At 34.3% G+C, this 17,896-nt stretch overlaps 1 protein-coding gene across 3 annotated transcripts in view; it reads left to right on the top strand.

Annotated features, from left to right (window-relative positions):
* The window catches only part of LOC140439257 (uncharacterized), a 48,832-nt gene extending 33,092 nt beyond the window's left edge, over positions 1–15,740 (top strand). For all 3 annotated transcript variants that reach the window (XM_072529058.1, XM_072529059.1, XM_072529060.1), the window contains 7 exons: positions 2,526–2,605; positions 2,665–2,893; positions 5,594–5,691; positions 6,651–6,897; positions 10,534–10,673; positions 12,415–12,516; positions 15,447–15,740. In XM_072529058.1, the coding sequence (XP_072385159.1) occupies positions 2,526–2,605; positions 2,665–2,893; positions 5,594–5,691; positions 6,651–6,897; positions 10,534–10,673; positions 12,415–12,516; positions 15,447–15,624 (1,074 nt within the window). In that variant the 3' untranslated portion in view covers positions 15,625–15,740. The remainder of the gene's footprint in view (positions 1–2,525; positions 2,606–2,664; positions 2,894–5,593; positions 5,692–6,650; positions 6,898–10,533; positions 10,674–12,414; positions 12,517–15,446) is intronic.
* Positions 15,741–17,896: the final 2,156 nt, after the last annotated feature.

Raw genomic sequence — 17,896 nt, 5'->3', positions numbered from 1 at the left:
GTACATCTATGTTCTATCCCTACAACACTCCATGCGAAACTTCCTTTGCTCGAACATCCAACAACCTCTACTCATTCTACTCCCTACTTTCTTCTTTCACGCCTCTCTCTTATCTCTCTCCTTTCCCCTCTCCCGCCATCACACCCTCTCTTTCTCCCTTTCCTCTATATTATCTTCCATCTTTCCTTATCACCGTCCCTTTTGTAACCCATTTCCCCTCTCCTTTTCTTTATGCTCCCTTTTCTCCTCTCTCTGTTATGCTCTTCCTCCTTTTGCCCCTTCTATCCTCTTTCTCACTCTCTCTCCTCTCTTTCCTATTTCTCCTCCTCTTCTTGCCTATTCTATCCTCTTTCTCACTCTCACTTCTCTCTTTCCTATTTCTCCTCCTCCTCCTGCTTCCCCACTCCTCTTTAAGACCCTCCCATCCCTCCTATCCCTTTCTCGCACCCTATCTCCTCTTTTCCCACTTTCTTATCTCACCCTCTCTTGTCAAATCTCTCTCCTATATCTCTTCTCCCTATTTTTGTCTATTCAATTTTGTCTCTATTATTGTCTTTAATACATCTATTTATTATTCCACAACGCTCTATGCGAAACTTCCTTGTGTATTATTGCGTTCGTTATACGTCCATTCACTATTTCTACAACGCTCCAAAGATTCTTCCTTTATTTGAAACAGTGTCAGAAGTGACTTTTTTTGTAAGCTCTTTCAGAACGCGTGGCGTTGCAAAGAATCCGCAGTTTCGTTTCGAATATAGAGGGACTCTTGCCTTCACCCATCCCATCGTGGGTGTGATTTGCAGTTCCATCTATATTGACATTGAGACTATCACCCAGAACTCATAAAGCTAGTTATTCACTCCTCCTCTTTCATCCTGACTCAGGACTGGCAATTACGGAATTCTGATACCACAGTAACAGGGAATGTGGAATATTCCTTGATTTGAAGATGGTATTATGTTTTGGTAAGATTTTGCCAATTCGATCTGTCAAATTTTTGATAAACGATAAGGAAACTATGCCTTTTAATTCTCATTGAATTAAATATAATTCTCGATATTGCGTTATTTTTCTCGATATTGCAACTCTTTTTGCTTTATTCATTTGATGTTATCTCTCTGAAATATTGAGAGTCACATATTTGTGCAGTATGGTTAAGGTTTGTTCAGTGGCGTAGGGGTGACATTCGGGGCGGATATTGATAGTGTAACCCCAAACTCAAAAAATAAAGATTGTTAAAATTAACGAAAATCAGATAAACGTATGTTTTGTTTTGTATGTAATTTTTATTTTACAGTGTGTGAATGAATTAAAATATTTTTTTTCTCTGGCTTTAATAGTGACAAGTATCAGGAGGTCTGCTTCTGATACTTCATGGTAAAAGTCACAAAATGTTGAAACTAGCTTTCAACTGTTCACTGTTCGCGGAAAGCAAAGTGTGTGTCTGTGCAATCTCGAACGATAAAGCCACACCATGAATGGACTTTATCTGGTTTCGAGTTCAACATTGAAAAGGTCAAAACATTCCAACATATCCTTTTGAAGTTCGGCTCGAAGTGTGAGTCCTGTATCGATAGCTAACTCACCATCCATTCACACATTTTTTCGTGGCAAAATCTATTGGTTCATCTATAATATGACCACGTTTTTCTTCAATATATATGCGAAGTGTCCCTATTTTGGTCGCTAATTGATCAACGCTTGTATATAATCGTTTCAAGCACCTCTCTGCACTGGTAATCAACAGTGTAACAATAAAAATACAATAAATGGCAAGTTTTCCGCTGAAAAACAAACAGCAATCAACAATTATTGCATTTACGCAGTCACATACATACATAACTGCACAAATACGATCATAATATATCTTGATAATATCGGTAATCGGTAGAGATCGTGTCTAATCGTGCAACGTCGCGTCGGAAAGACGGTAAGGAAGCAAATGGCACTGATTCTCGAGTATTTTTCAATTTATCCAAGTGGATGTCGCCAGTAGAGTCGCAAATCGACGCCAATTTTTGTGCCCATCGGGGTTGTGATTTTTCCGACAAAAAACTCGGTTTCGTGTGTTCACAAAATAATATCGAATTGTATTTTGATTGTAAAGTGAGTAAAGTTACAAATTAACGATTCATTCTTTTTGGTGGGCCCCCTCGCCCCACCCTAGCTCCGCCACTGGGTTTGTTATAATTCGTCATATTTGCTTTAGAATGCTGATTCGAGTTTTTCTGTTTATATTTAATCTCTTTACTGTTCTCTATTTCTATGATGCACTGGATCGTCGGGCTAGGGAATTTTAGCAATTTTAAGAAATTCGAAGTTTATTCCTCATTTTTACCTCTCACCTTATTACTTTACTGTTCGAACCAATAATAATATAAATAAACTATGTTGTAGCTGTTCTATGTTTCTACGTTTATTCTATATCTGACATGTTATGAAAATGTCAAAATAGTATTATTTCATTTTATTTTTCTCCCTGTTTTTACTTTTTGTTGTTAAACCATTTTTTTTGCATATTTTAGACTTCTAAAGCACCAGAAAAGATGATTGACAAATCGGACCCTCGCTTAATGTGCCCAACGGCTCTGAAATTCGCTGAATTGTAAGTTCATTAAAAAAATCCTACGTTGAAAATTGGTTTTATGCATTTATTATTTGTAGTAACGACTCAAAGGCTGTGAAGAAATTTACGTTAAAATCTCCGGATGAATTACGTCTGACTAGATCGGTAAGTCCAGATTCGCCGGGAATTGAAACAGATTCAGACATTTATATGAATAATGAGGAGTGCGAACCAGACAACATTAGTCCAGATAGTCAAACTTTCAGAACATGCTTCGAAGGTATGGACCAAGGAGAAAATGCTGATTATTGCTGTACATATTCTCAGGTAAGACACTCATACGTTGTTTCTCCTCATAGAAATTTTAATATTTTTGCAAAAATCGATTATAAGACTTTCTTTGTGTGCGATGAATTACCGAAAAGGGGAAAAAGGTTTCCGAAAATAAAAAATTTTCTCTGCTCCTTTTACCAATACTTTTGAACATTAGGTCGCAGGTCATAATTTTTGTATTACCTACCTAAGTTACCTGGCCAAAAAGTCCCTCCCCCTTGAGTGGTAAGTTTGTCTTACCTGTGTAGTCACCTGTACCGATAATAATTGGGACATAGATTCTATAGAAATAATGGAGAAAAAACCGAAATACGACATAAAATTTACAGTCGGTAGGAAGAACTTTACAGGCACATAACAGGAGGGAAAAGTAACCAAAACGGAATAAAATTAAGAAGAATTTTCAATTGAGAATAAAATGAAGATAATCGGTATACAATTCGACCATGAAGACATGGTAACGTGGATATCCCCAAATGGACAGAGTAAACCCAAATCGATCACATATTAATAGAAAATAAACATGCCAGAGCTATCAGAGATTGCAGAAGTTATAGAGGTGCAAATGCTAGTAGTGATCATATATTGGTAATAGCCAAACTTAAACAAGATCTACCTGTAAAACTAAATATCTTAAAAGACAAAAAGAGATATAACAAGGCCAGACTTAAGGACCAACAAGTGGCAAAGAGGTTAGAAAATGAGATTAACGCAATATTAGAGGAAGACAACTTAATGACTGATACATTGGAAGAAGAATGGAGTAAAATCGAAACATCAATGACAGAAGCAGCTAATGTTTGTTTAGGCAATTCAGGAGCGAAGAGAGAAGAAGACTGGTTCGACGAGGAATTTAAAAGAGCACTAATGTTAAGAAATGAGGCAAAGTTGGAAAAAGACAATAATAGAACCCAAGAAACAATTACGGAACATGAGATGAAAAGGAAAGAACCTAGAATAATCAATAAGTAAAAAGAAACAGACAAACAAATAACAGGCAATCAATTTTTTGTAGGAATAAAGAACGGCTCCTTGGAAATACTGCAGAGAAATTAAACAGATGGGCACAGTATTTTGAAGAACTGCTAAATAATGAAGAACATATGCAAACAGATAAGGCAATGGGCCAATCAGATGATAATGATGAGTAGTACGTAGAGGAACCAACAAAACAGGAAATAAAGGAAACAATAAAATGGCTTAAAAACGGTAAAATCGCAAGGGAGAATGGAATCTCGGCGGAAATTTTAAAGGAGGGGTCACACTGCAAAGAAAGCTGTGTAATTTGATAACAGAGCACAATAAATTCAACACACTCAAAGCGAGAGGAAAGGATTACAAAATTGAAAATGTTAGCCAGTGGAAGAAGAAAAAGAAATAGAAAAGAGACTATTAAAAGGAAGTAGAGCAATGGGCTCATTAAACAAGATTCTAAAAGCAAAAAATGTATGTAGGGCAGCCAAAATTCAAATATATGAAACAGTCACTCGGCCAGTGGCAGTGTATGCCTGTGAGATCTGGACTATGAATAAGAAAGATGAAATGAAAATCTAGATCTGGGAAAGGAAGGTGTTACGGAAAATTTTTGGTGGTATTAGGAAGGCGGAGGTAAACTGGCGAAGAACAAATAAAGAGATAATGGGGATATACGGAAAACCCCTAATTGTACAAAAAGTTAAAGCACAGAGAGTCAGGTGGTTAGGTCACATCACTCGAATGCCACAGAAACGTTCTGTAAAAAGGTGCCCTTTGGAGAAGGCGGGGGTAAAATTAAGGGAGGAAGACCACGGAGTGGTTAGAAGCAGTTAAAGGTGATTTAAATGGTATAGGAGTGCAAAATTGGAGAGAGAGAGAGAGAGAGAGAGAAAGAAAGAGAGCAAACAACCGGAAGAAGTGGAAAAAATTAACGAAGAAAATAGAAGCCAAGGGCCTCCATGGCCTGTAGCCTGTGAGATATGTTATTTATGCTGGGTCAAATGGCCCACTAAAGACCTCCCATGGGCTTGTAGTCACAGTCGTTAGTCGCTACATTCTTCAGGGTTTTTTTGTACAAATATTGATCCTAGCCAGTTTCCTTGTATTTCGATGCTGTATATACGAGGCTTCATCCCTATGGTTCACTCCTGACCTAGTTCCAAGTTAAGTGGAACTTTATATTTACACTTAATAATAAAAATATGTTAACCACTCCTGTATTTGCAACCAGCTTGCATCAGTGTCATCAGAGTGCATCAGCCGATGTCTGCTATAGTATTAAAATGGAGGCGAAAGATAAAAGCTGATGATTAAATATTTGTTGACAAAATTGTTTCCCAAAAAAATCCATGCGGAGTTAACACTGAAATTAGGGGTCTGTACTATGTCTGACGACGTCACAAAAAGGGTCATGTCATGTCAAATCGAAGGAAATGTCAGAAAAGTCCACTATATCATTCTAAAAGATCCAAGGGGGCCTTTGCGTGAGATTGTGCTGAAAATAAGTTTTTCATTTCGTATATTTAAAAATAATACACCCAATGTTTTAGCTATGAAGCAGCTAGTTTATCTTTAAAAGTTATATAGGATATTATCTCACTATTTTAATAATTTTACTGAAGTGAATGAAAAATTCATTTTGCACACGTGTGTCACTCGTTTCTTCTTTCTTTTTTACTTACATATATATTTTTTAATAATTTATTGTTTTTTTTTTAGTTGCCATTACTTAGTTTTGAAATGCCATTTCAAGATGCATTTCCCCATTTATCGGATAATATTTTAGGAAAGTTGGGATTACATGAAACTAGTCCAAAGTAAGTACTGTTTAAAGCACTACCATATCACGTGCCCCGAAACCACGCATCCTCATTTTCTCCCAACTGAGCAAAGCTATTTGTAATCAAAAATAACAAGAAAATAATATCCATGAATTGTTTTTGCGTGATATTCGCCGTTGCTGTGTCATTTTATAACGTACGTCGTACAAATTGTAGTTCAGAAAAAAACTAGTTTATTTCATTAGCTATAAAAAAATTTTGTAATAGGAAATACATTAGAACATTTTTTAAAATCCAAATAACAATTTTTTTACTAAAACTTTCAGACCAGAAACTTTTTTGTTAGAATTTCATCGATATCGGTTGATTTTTAAAGGATATAATGCAAATACCTTTTCACTGAGTATGATAGCGCCTTAACAATGTAAAATTTTATATCTTTTATAACTAGGGGATACCACAGATATGGTTTTATGTAGTATGTATGATGGCGTTTCGGTAAGTACTTAGCATGACTGCCTGATGGCGCCATTATCACAAGAGAAATTTACTTTCGTCATTAACGGTCACAGGGCTCTACTCCGTCGAATTATTGGACTGATTCGACACCAAATTGCAGACAAAGCGACCCGCCACGGTCGAATTGGGCTACGAATTGCTATCTATTCTCCAGATTTGGCCCCATGCGACTTTTTTTGTTTCCAAACTTGAAACAGTCACTCGCCGGGCAGAAATCTGAATCGAATAAAACATTATTACTCTTTTATAAAATCAGAACACTCCAAAATGACTTGTGCTCCCCTTGTTCTGCTCTAAAGTTGGATGTATGCTTCTTTTTTACCTAAATACTAACTCTATATCTTTAGTTTCTATCCGTTTCAGTCCTCTCACTTGATTAGGATGTTCTAGTAGTTATGGAACCTCAACGTTGTTGTGTAGATGTAATCAAACTTAATTTTGTGGATTGAAACTTAAAAAGAAACTTCATTTTTTAGGGTGAAACTTACAAAAGAAGAGACTGAAGAGATTTTTACCGCATTAGCCATACAAGTTAGTTTAGATTCGAAAGATATTAGAGATCGATTGCAAAAACATAGGGACTTCTGTTCTAAGAAGTATAAAAAGTACCAATATTTACTCAAAGACATTTCCTTACGTTTAAGAGAACATAATTGTATCGGAGCTATGGATTCTATTAGACCAGTATTTATAATGTTGGAGGATTTAAGATTAATGACTAAGGTAAATTAAATTATGGACAATTAAGCAGGTTAAGTTTTTAAAAACTATAACTAGATTGCGCAATTTATTTAATTTATATAAGGTAGTAATAATTCAAAAGGGAATACAGCAAAATCAAAGGAAGAACTACAATTTAGCATTATATAGAGCCATCGAAAAAAATGTAATTTAAGGAGGCCATGCAATATCTTATTTCTAGGGTTAAGTCGGTTGGATCACAGTCACCATGCTGAATAACGTAAAATCTTTATACTGTTTTGTGATGGGTTATTATGCAAGTACTCAAGTGAGTAATCTTAAACACGTTTTAATTTAAGAGTCAAAATTTACAACCACGTCCGTTTCACTAAGTAGGATTACATAATTTCAGATTTCACTGATGACGGTCTTATAGGACCGAAAACATTTTGAACAATTTATTTACTTCATTGTTAAAGTTGTTTATATATATAAAAAATAACATCAAAAAATTTAACAAAATAAAAGTAGATCAATTTTCAAAAATAACATTTCAAGAAAAATGGTTCAAAAATCTAACTGACATCACTTTTCCTTATAATGTCAAAAAACTTTTGTCTTTGGGTCCAAAATTTTGCCTATTTCCTAGTGCCAGAGATTTTAAAATGTCTTCTCTTCTCTCAGATATTGAGTTTCTTATTTCTGGTCTAGAACTTCAAGAGAAGGACATTGTGAGATCTCAAAGCACTAATGTTATCACTAACTTTTTACACAAAACAAGTAAAGAAGCACATTTTTTGAACACAATATACAATGAGTGTAAACAATTTTTAAAATCACATCCAGAAATTTACATTGTTAGGAGTGACAAGGGAAATGTAACAGTGGCAATGTATAAGAATGATTACATTGAAAAAAGTAATAGTTTATTAAATGACACAAAAAGTTACATCAAACTTAAGAACAGTCCAGTGTGCACCCTCCAACAAAAGGCAAACAAACTGGTGTCAGATTTAGCTTCTTCCAAATCCATATCAACAGAAGTTGCAAAATCCTTGAAAATTTACAATGCAGTTGCACCCAGGTTTTATACACTGCCTAAAGTTCACAAACCTACTATTTCAATGAGACCTATTGTCTCTTCCATTGATGCTCCTAATAGTAAACTTGCTAAACACCTCACAGATATCCTCACAATTGCCTATAACGAATCCAATGAATTCTATATTAGAGATTCTTTCACATTTAGTAACTTCATTAACAATGTTAAAGCTCCGAATAATTATATACCGATTAGTTTAGACGTTGTGTCACTGTTTACAAACTTACCACTAGATGCTATTCTTAACAGCATCAAAAATAACTGGAACAGCATCTCTCCGCATACCAAGATCAGTTTAGATGATTTCATAAGAGTTTTAACATTTATATTTGACTCTACATCTTTTTATTCAATGGTAATTTCTTTAAACAAATCTTTGGCACTCCAATGGGCAGCAAAATATCCCCCATACTATGTAACTTTGTTTTGGATGAACTTATAACAACGTGTAAAGAAAGGATACCTTTTCACATACCTTTTATTAAACGATATGTTGATGATTTGATTTTATCGGTCCCTGAAAACAAAGTCACTGATGTGTTAAACACCTTTAACGCCCAATGTGAACACCTAAAGTTTACGGTTGAGAGAGAGGCTGATAATATGATTCCTTTTTTAGACATGCTAATCCATCGTGGCAATGATGGCATGCTAAGGACGGAGTGGTATCGTAAACCTTGTTTTAGTAACCGTTTTATAAACTTTCATTCTCAACATCCATCCAAGATGAAAACAAATTTGGTTTTGGCCCTGAAAACTAGGGTTATCAACTTGTCACACATCGAGTTCAGAGACAAGGGATTAAAAAAGCTGAGATCTATATTACAAGAGAACTCCTATCCTATAGGGCTGTTAAATAAACTCATTTTCGGTTCTCCGTTTCCTTCGCATTTTTCTGACAACCAAAATTTTCATAACAATGAGGTCCGACAATTGACATTGACACAGAACACATCAGTGATACCATCCAAAATAACTTATGGTTGCCTACCTTACATTCCAGTTTTGACACCGAAGCTAATGAACATCTTCAAAAATGTTAGTGATTTAAAAATTACAACCAAAAATGTGAAAACGATATCGAAGTTGTACACAAAAACAAAAGATCCTTTCACAATACAGGAGTCATCGAATATTGTTTATTCTATACCGTGTAATAATTGCAACAAAATATATATAGGAGAATCATCTCGTAATTTTCACAGTAGGGTGATCTCACATCGTAGCGATATAAAAACCAAAAAAATAAATGCATGTGCATTGACAGAACATGCATTAACGTTGAAACATGAATTTAATTTCGAGGATTCCTGTATTTTGGCAAAGGAAAAGAACCATTCAAAACGTGTTTTCTTGGAAATGTGTTCCATAAAATCAAGTACATCTTGTATCAATAAAAAGTCAGACATAGATAAACTGAGCAACATTTATTGTTACTTACTGGAAAAACATCCAAAATAAAATTAATATCTACCTGTACCCGTACCCACACAAATTACAGTTATATGCATAACATGTTGCATACCATTAAGACAGATTTAAAAATTAAAATCGCCTAAGATGGGCCTCTAGTATTTCTTAAAAAGAAACATGATATTAAATACACCTAATTACTTTTTAATCATAGGATTTTTTCTTTTTGTTCTCTATGTGCCAGAGTTAAAACACACTAGTAGAAGATGACAACAAAATTTTTACTACTTGTACCTAAATTTTAAAGAATTTTAAATGTATTTTGTCCACTATTTTATATTTTATGTGTGTTGTTATTAATGTTGAGTGTCTATGCTTTTGTAAATAATCTCAACGACTAGTAAGTTGCACTGAAGATTTGTGATATTTTATAAATATTTACACTTTTTTCTAATTATAGTGTCTTGAAAAAGGAACAAAACGATTCCGAAAGCTAGACGAAAAGTCATAACAGTGTTTCATTAACATCCCGGCCAATTTTCTGACTGCAACCCTAATAAACTGTGTTGTTTGTATATATATATATATATATATATATATATATATATATATATATATATATATATATATATATATATATATATATTGGAAGTGAATTGAAAAAAAATTATTATTCAAACATAAACAAAGGTAGGTTAGAATCGACGTGCGAGGTTGTTCGATACTGATTACTGGATTACCGCGAGTCCGAGATAATCAACCAAAAAGAAGATGTATTTGGTGACTTCTCTAGTAACTTTCTTGGGTGTTAATATGTTTTTTTAGTTTACTCCTCCTGGTTAAAAAACAAACCATAGTACCTTAAATTTCTGTTTTAAAGAAATGAGAAAATCCTTTATACAAGTTAGTAGTAGTATGTATTTACATTTATTATGAATTACTTTTGTGTGCGTGGCTAATCATCCAAAAAATGAAAGTATTATTCAAAGGCTTTCTCTAATTACGATTTTTTTTTTCGGTGGATCGCTATTTTACAATATAGTGTATGAATTAGTTTAAGTACTTATAAATATATTGCCCAATTTGTGGGTAACTTAACCTAACCTAATTTGGTTAAACCCTTCGACGTGTTGGTATTATCGTTAATTTATGTATACTTTTAGGACTTATTGCAATCGGTTGGACAACTAGGTGTACTGAACTGTGAACACCGCATGACGAAATGTTGGAATTTGGTTACCAATTACATGGCCATAATAAAACAAGATGCAGATACTTCTAGAGATCAATACTCGCCAAACAGGTAATATAAATAAAGAGTAGATAGATAAATAAAGAGTAGATAGATTAAACTTACAATTAATAAAAAAAAGTCACACAGCCTCACAAAAATAACAAAAAATTGGGGTGCGTGACAACAGCTGATTATAGATCATATTCGAGCATGCTGGTTCTAAAAACTCCAGTTTTGGTGATAGACAAAAATTAAATACAATGATTGATCAAAATATTAAAGCTACCAATAAAATTTTTGTTTAATAATGGTATGTACTTGGGCTATAAAACATATTTTTGTGCTTATATTTATTTTACTAGGATTTAGCAGCTTAATACAGTTTACAAATATTAAAAAGGATATGGGTAATTACATGAAAACACCTAAAATCATGGCTTAAGCCTAATACTTGGTAGTGTTACCCTGCAGCAATGACTGGCATCTTCTTGGTATACTCTATGTATTTTTAGCAGTTTTGTGAATTGGTTTGACTCCTATGTCATACTTCTATTAAGCGCTCGATCAGCCGACGCTTTTTTTTTCCGGGTTTTCCGTGGACAATTTTCAGTTCGTCCCACATGCTGCAGACTTCTTCAATAACCTTGTTTGCAAATTCTCGACCATTATCGCTGTGTAAAATATGTCGAGCTCCAAATATGGTGAACACATCACAAATGGTATGCAATTTGTTCGGCACGCTTGGTTTTTATTGCTTTGAGCTGGATAATTTGGTAAGATGGTCTTGATAGACTATAATAAATTTGTAGTCACGATCCGCTTGTGACTGCATGTCAATAAGATCGACTTGATATCTCGAATTAAATGCACGGCTTAAAATGTGCTTTATAACGAGCCCTTTTTTTGAATACTCACTTTATTTTGACACGGTACACAAAGATTTAAGTAGACCATGACAAACTCCATAGTGATATTCTTATATTTCGTCAAATTATTTCATCATCCTGGTGCGACTCCCATGTTTAATTGAAATATGAGTCTCGTGAATCATATCGAAAGTTTCCTCCATAAAGGCATAATAAACAATAAGATCTCTTTCGTTTTTTACTGACACAACGAGTTTCTCGACATTACCAATTTTTATAATATCATGCTGTGATAACCGTTGATATTCCTCATGTATTTTGTGAGAAATCTTGTCTGTGGTTGTTTTAACTTTCATTAAAAATGCATAATACTCATCTCTTGTTAATAGCTGACGATTTTTTCCTCTTCCAGATTTAAGAGTATTAATTTAATCGTTAACTAGTGCTTTCACGGAGTCTAAATCATTCATTGTAAAGAAGTATGCACAGAACACTTAAACTGTCACACTTAGCGGTATAGAAATTTATCAAGTTTAGCGTTTTAATACGGGATTTATTAATAATTATCGGTCGATGTGATTAATTCTGGTATATTTTATTGCTTTTACCTAGCTATTCATGTTGTGTTAATAGTAGCCGGTAATTATTAATAATTTTCACTTAATCATACTTACCGTAAAATATACATGATCATCACTGTATTCTTGTTAAAATTGAGTTTGAGACTATATACGACTGCAGCAGGCTATCAATTTTTTTTATTAAAAACTTCAATCTTTTTAGTGATTTGAAGAGTAATTAATTTGTTATCAATATCTCAAGTAGGCGATACGTTTTAATGTATATTTAAATAATATTACATGGTAATATTGTATTTGATAACAGTGCAATGACATTGAAAAAAAAAATCACGCTTGTTTTTTGTTTCATATTTTTTTTTACAGATCTCAATTATCAGAAGAAATGAGCAACTCAGATACCTCAGGAGTCCATGAAAGATACAAGAGCATAGACAAACGCACCAAAGAAATTCCTTTTAGGCAGAGGTATGTTATGGCATATTTTGTTTTAAATATTTTAGTTTGTTACTCTATAAGAATTGAACCTTAATTAAAATTCCGAAGAAGTTCAACTGGCTACTCTTAACAAGATGTGCATGAATCTTTTATTGCAATATTATGAAAAGTTGAAAACATGTTCGAAACAGTGTATAAATGGGATTAGAAGTATGTACAGTAGAGCGTCGATAATCTGAACGTTCGCTAATCCGAACGCAAAAAAAAACTATAAAATTAAAAAATGTGATCGCGGACCGAAATTAATTAAATTAAATTCTCGACTGCAAACGCACCTCTTTGTCATATTGAAAGTTGGGAACCGCGCGTAATGCCTCGCACTCCGTCGGAGACCGTAATATCGCAATAAACATGTGATAGTCGCTCGTTGTTCGCTGTACTGTGTGTGCGTTGTCGATTCCTGCTTAGACAAGTTTACGTGTTAAATTTGTGAAAGCTTCATTTGTTGTGTGTGAGTGTGTGTATGTGATTTGTTATTGCAAAAGTACTACATACATAATGGCTGATTCAGTGAGCAGGAAAAGAAAACATACAACCCTAACGATTGAAAAAAAAATTGAGATTTTAAATCCACTGGAAAAGGGAGAATCTGGAACAAACCTGGCCAGGTTTTATGGAATAAGGAAGGCGACAATTACCGATATTAAAAACAAACGGGAATCTACACTCTATACTACATTATACGACAATACTAGATTCGGATGATGGTCCAAAATGTTGGAAAACGCTAAAAACTTCACAAAACACAAAGTTGGAAGATTCTGTTTATTTATGGTTTACTCAGAGGCGTAGTTTGGGCGAACCAACATCTGGCCCACTCCTCTGTGAAATAGCCCTGCAATTAAATAAAAAGCTGAACGGGCCCACCGACTTCAAAGTAAGTACCGGATGGTTAAAAAATTTTAAAATGCGGCACGGAATAAATTAAAGGAGAAATTCTGTCGGGTGACAGTGCTGCAGCAGAAGCATTTAAAATAAAATTCAGCGAGCTCGTAATATCTCAAAATTATTCAAGGGATGACGTTTATAACGCAGACGAAACAGGTATAAATAAATTGGCTTGCGCTCCCAAGCAAATCCCTCGCAACTCGTCGAGAAAAAAGCTCCTGGTTATAAAGTAAGCAAGGATAGAATTACAGCCATGGCATGTTCAAACGCAAGTGGCACGCATGCTCTTCCTTTGTTGGTAATAGGTAAAAGCAAGAAATCGCGTTGCTTCAAAAACATCGCTTGTCTTCCTGTCATATATAGAGGACAAAAAAGTGCTTGGATGGATTTGAAAATCTTCATGGAGTGGTTTTCTAAGATGTTTATACCTGAATTAAAGACAGGGAAAAAGAAGAGTAGACGGGAAAAGTATTGCTGCTTATTGATAATGCGCCGACTCATCCTGGATTAGATCGTTTAAACGCAGTTGACGAAGATTTTGTGGTCATGTTTTTCCCCCCAATATAACGGCTCTTTTGCAACCCATGGATCAGGGAATCATTGTTAAATGTAAGAAACTGTACCGAAAGCAAGTGTTACAACCTTTGCTGATCGCTGAACGAGACGGAGATAGCGTGATCACTTTTTCGAAACAGTTAAATTTAAAAGACTGCTGTCATATGTTAGCGGACACGTGGGACATGTTGACTAATGAAAATTTTAAAAATAGATAGAATAAATTATGGAAAATACAAGATGACAAACAAATCGAAAGCGTTCAGGGCGAAAATATGACAGATATCGCTGCAATATGTCAAAATATACCTGGGTTCGAAGAATGTGACGAACAGGATGTTAGTGAATGGCTCGAATTCGATCATAATCTACAGGGACATCAAATTTATGAGGACAATAAAATTGTCGATATCCACATACACTATTATTATCTTCGATTCTTTTCTATAAACATTATTCATTGGCGACATGTGTAACACAATATGACGAACAATTTTTCTAGATTCAATGCCACAAACTGCATGACACTATAAAATCTACAATATTCTTAACCTCAACTCAAAAGTGCATATAAGGGCCATAGACGTACGAGCCCCTTCCCATATCAGTTGGACCAGATAAGAAAATTAAATTTTAGAGAACAAAAATAAAAGCCAGCTTAAATTTTAGAAGTTTTGATGCATCTAACATTTTTGAATTTACTTAATTATAATCTGAATTATAGAAAATATTTTATAACGTAATGAAAACTATTGATTAAACATAATAATAATAAATTTAAAAAAGCGCATAGAATATGTAATTTAAAAAAAATGTGAAAGTTTACCACTGAGTTACATCCCCTTTATTTTTAATGACATCCACAATTCTTCGAGGCATAGTTTTTACCAAGTTCTGACAAAATTCTTATGTAACCGAATCCCTGCATCCCTGTAAAGCAGTCCCTGCATCTCTGTCTAATGGGTCGGGTTTATCGACCACGTTACCTTCTCACTGGTTATTTAAGGACTGATTTTGTAGTCAGGAAATGGTATTGTAACGATTAGTCTTGTATTATATGTCTATGTACAATGTTAAACAAAATTTGTGTTTGCATATGCAATAATATAATAGTTGTTGAATTTCATCAGCATGGAACGTGACATTTCACGTGAATGGTAACATTATACGTGAAATGTTACTGTTACAATGTCATATACCACATTTGACATGAAATGTTTCCCGTGAAGTGTCATGTTTCACGTAAATTTTCACGTTCATTGTGTCTGTGCTGGTTGTAGTCAAGGTCAAATTATCGTGAACTGTCTAATTACCCACTTTAAATAACGTTTTAGATAAAAATAGTCTTTTTATAATGTCAATGTTTACATGAAACGGCCAATTACCACTAAGAGGAGCACATTTATGAATAATGTTAAGTTTGAGCGAATCTCTAAATTATTTCTCTTTTGTTTTAGAAGCTGTATGTCCAAACTAGCACGCTGCATATCATGGATATCGTTTTTCGCGCTACTTTTTCTTATTGGAGTTGTGTACGTTCACTGCCGATGTAAACTGACCACGAAGGACAAGATCTGTCCGTTGGATAATTTCATAGGAATGGTTACCGAGATAATTGGCCAACCACCGTTTTGAATACATTAGTTTTTTTAGTTTCTTCCATAATTTTCTATTTTTGTTTGGTTTTTTAAAGTTTAAATTATAGTCTTTATCTGAAGTGCCATAACAGAATAAAAGTTAGTTTTTCTTTACATTTCGTTTTTTTAATCACCTGCGTTTAATAACTTAGAAAGATAACATCAACAGAAAATAATTCAAGGCAACCACAAGACAATGCAGAAGTCAGTATGGCGACCTATTAACAACAAGGAAAGATGTGTTGAATAGATGAGTGGAATACTTTAACCAGGCACTTAATATAGAGGAAGAAGAAGAAAACCTGGAAGACGAGGGAGATGAGGTAAGGGGAACAGACGAGGGGGAAGAGGAACCACCAACGATTCTTGAAGTTAAAGATGCCGTTCAAAAACTAGCCAGAAACAAATCACCTGGAATAGATAATCTCCCAGCTGAAAGAAGTTGGTCTTCTTCACGTGCCATCTCCTCTATGAAGGTTGGCAACCATCATGTCAATTCGCACTTTCGACGCCGCTGCTCTAAAGAGGTCAGCAGAAGTGCAGTTAAACTAAGCTCTCAAATTATTTAACCAGAAGATGCGTCTTCTTCCGCGACTCCTTCTACCCTGTATTATTACATAATGGCATTACAGCAGCTTGTAAAAGAAATATGGACACAGAAATACCTCCCCAATGATTGGAATGCTTTGCACCATACACTTGAATGCTCTAACCACAGAGGAATTACGCTTCTAAATGCAGCGTATAAAATGTTTTCCACAGTACTATGTCATCGTATGGCACCATATGCAGAACGGATAGTAGGAAAATACCAGGCTGGTTTCAGAGGTGGTAAATCGAAAATTCATCAGATTGCAACCCTGGAACAAATTTTGGAAAAAACACTAGAATATAGCATTGATACTCATCACATATTTATAGACCACCAAGCAGCCTACGACTCTGTGAATAGAAGAGAAATGTTCAAAGTACTGAAAGAGCTAGGAATACCAAATCAGGCAAACTTAACAAAACTAACTCTTGAAAAGGTTGAATGTAGAGTACGAATTCAGGATGAACTGTCTGAACCTTTTAAAACAAATAACGGGCTGCGCCAGGGAGACCCTCTCTCCTGTATACTGTTTAATCTGGCTCTGGAAAAAGTAATACATATGCCACAAATCACAACCACTGGTTCAATATATAATAAATCAGTGCCAGGGAGACCCTCTCTCCTGTATACTGTTTAATTTGGCTCTGGAAAAAGTAATACATATGCCACAAATCACAACCACTGGTTCAATATATAATAAATCAGTGCAAATCCTGACATGTTGATGATATCAATATTGTTGGAAGAACGGAAAACGCTGTACGAGAGGCGTATCTAGTATTAAAAGAATCAGCTACAAAAATGACACCAACAAAACGAAGTATATGGAAATAAGCAAGCAACCCCAAATCCAACGACCACTTGTTATAGAAAACGACGTCATTGAAGAGTGAACGAATTTGTATACTTGGGAGCTCTCCTTAACACTGAAAATAATACTTAGAAAACTAAACAACCAATACGTAAAAGAATAAATCTAAAGGAATACATTTTTTTATTTATACATCTTTTTAGATTAAACTTTTACTTTATCTCTGATTTTTTTCGATATAAAGGGAATATTGTAATTTGTCAAAATTGAAATAATATTAACAAGATATTCGATTTCCGAAGACTTCGTAAATCCACATATTTATTTATAGCAATATAACTAATACGAATACTACGTATCTCCCATTTTAAAAGATCGGATGGTAAAACGGAAATATTTTATAGATACACATATCACTAATATTTGTATATTGTTTAATAAGTATTTAATACTACTTACCACCAAATTTTTCTTGAAAATATTTTAAAATAACGGTAAACAACACTTTCAAAACAGTGATAGGTCAGTCGTTTGGTATATTCTACGACTTGGGAGTTACGTATTTTTCGTACTAAATTTGGCGGCAAGGGAGATACGGTGTATACGAAGAGGTCGCTATGTACTTATCTGATAGAAATATACACTTCCTCTTTTTATAAACAGAAACAGATGGCAGTAATAACTCATTTTCAGAGAATTATGGAGTTACGCAGTTTATAGATTAGGACGACGATATGTTGCAAAATTCTTGAATCGACGGTCCCTAACAAAGAACTAAAAAAACATATACTGCGTATTACAACATATCCAAGTTCCTTGTTTATTATATAGGTAAGATTTATGGTAAAATGGATCTAGGTTCTCACA

Source organism: Diabrotica undecimpunctata, chromosome 4, assembly GCF_040954645.1.
Source record: "Diabrotica undecimpunctata isolate CICGRU chromosome 4, icDiaUnde3, whole genome shotgun sequence".
NCBI lineage: Eukaryota > Metazoa > Arthropoda > Insecta > Coleoptera > Chrysomelidae > Diabrotica > Diabrotica undecimpunctata.
This window is presented reverse-complemented; position numbering and strand designations above follow the sequence as displayed.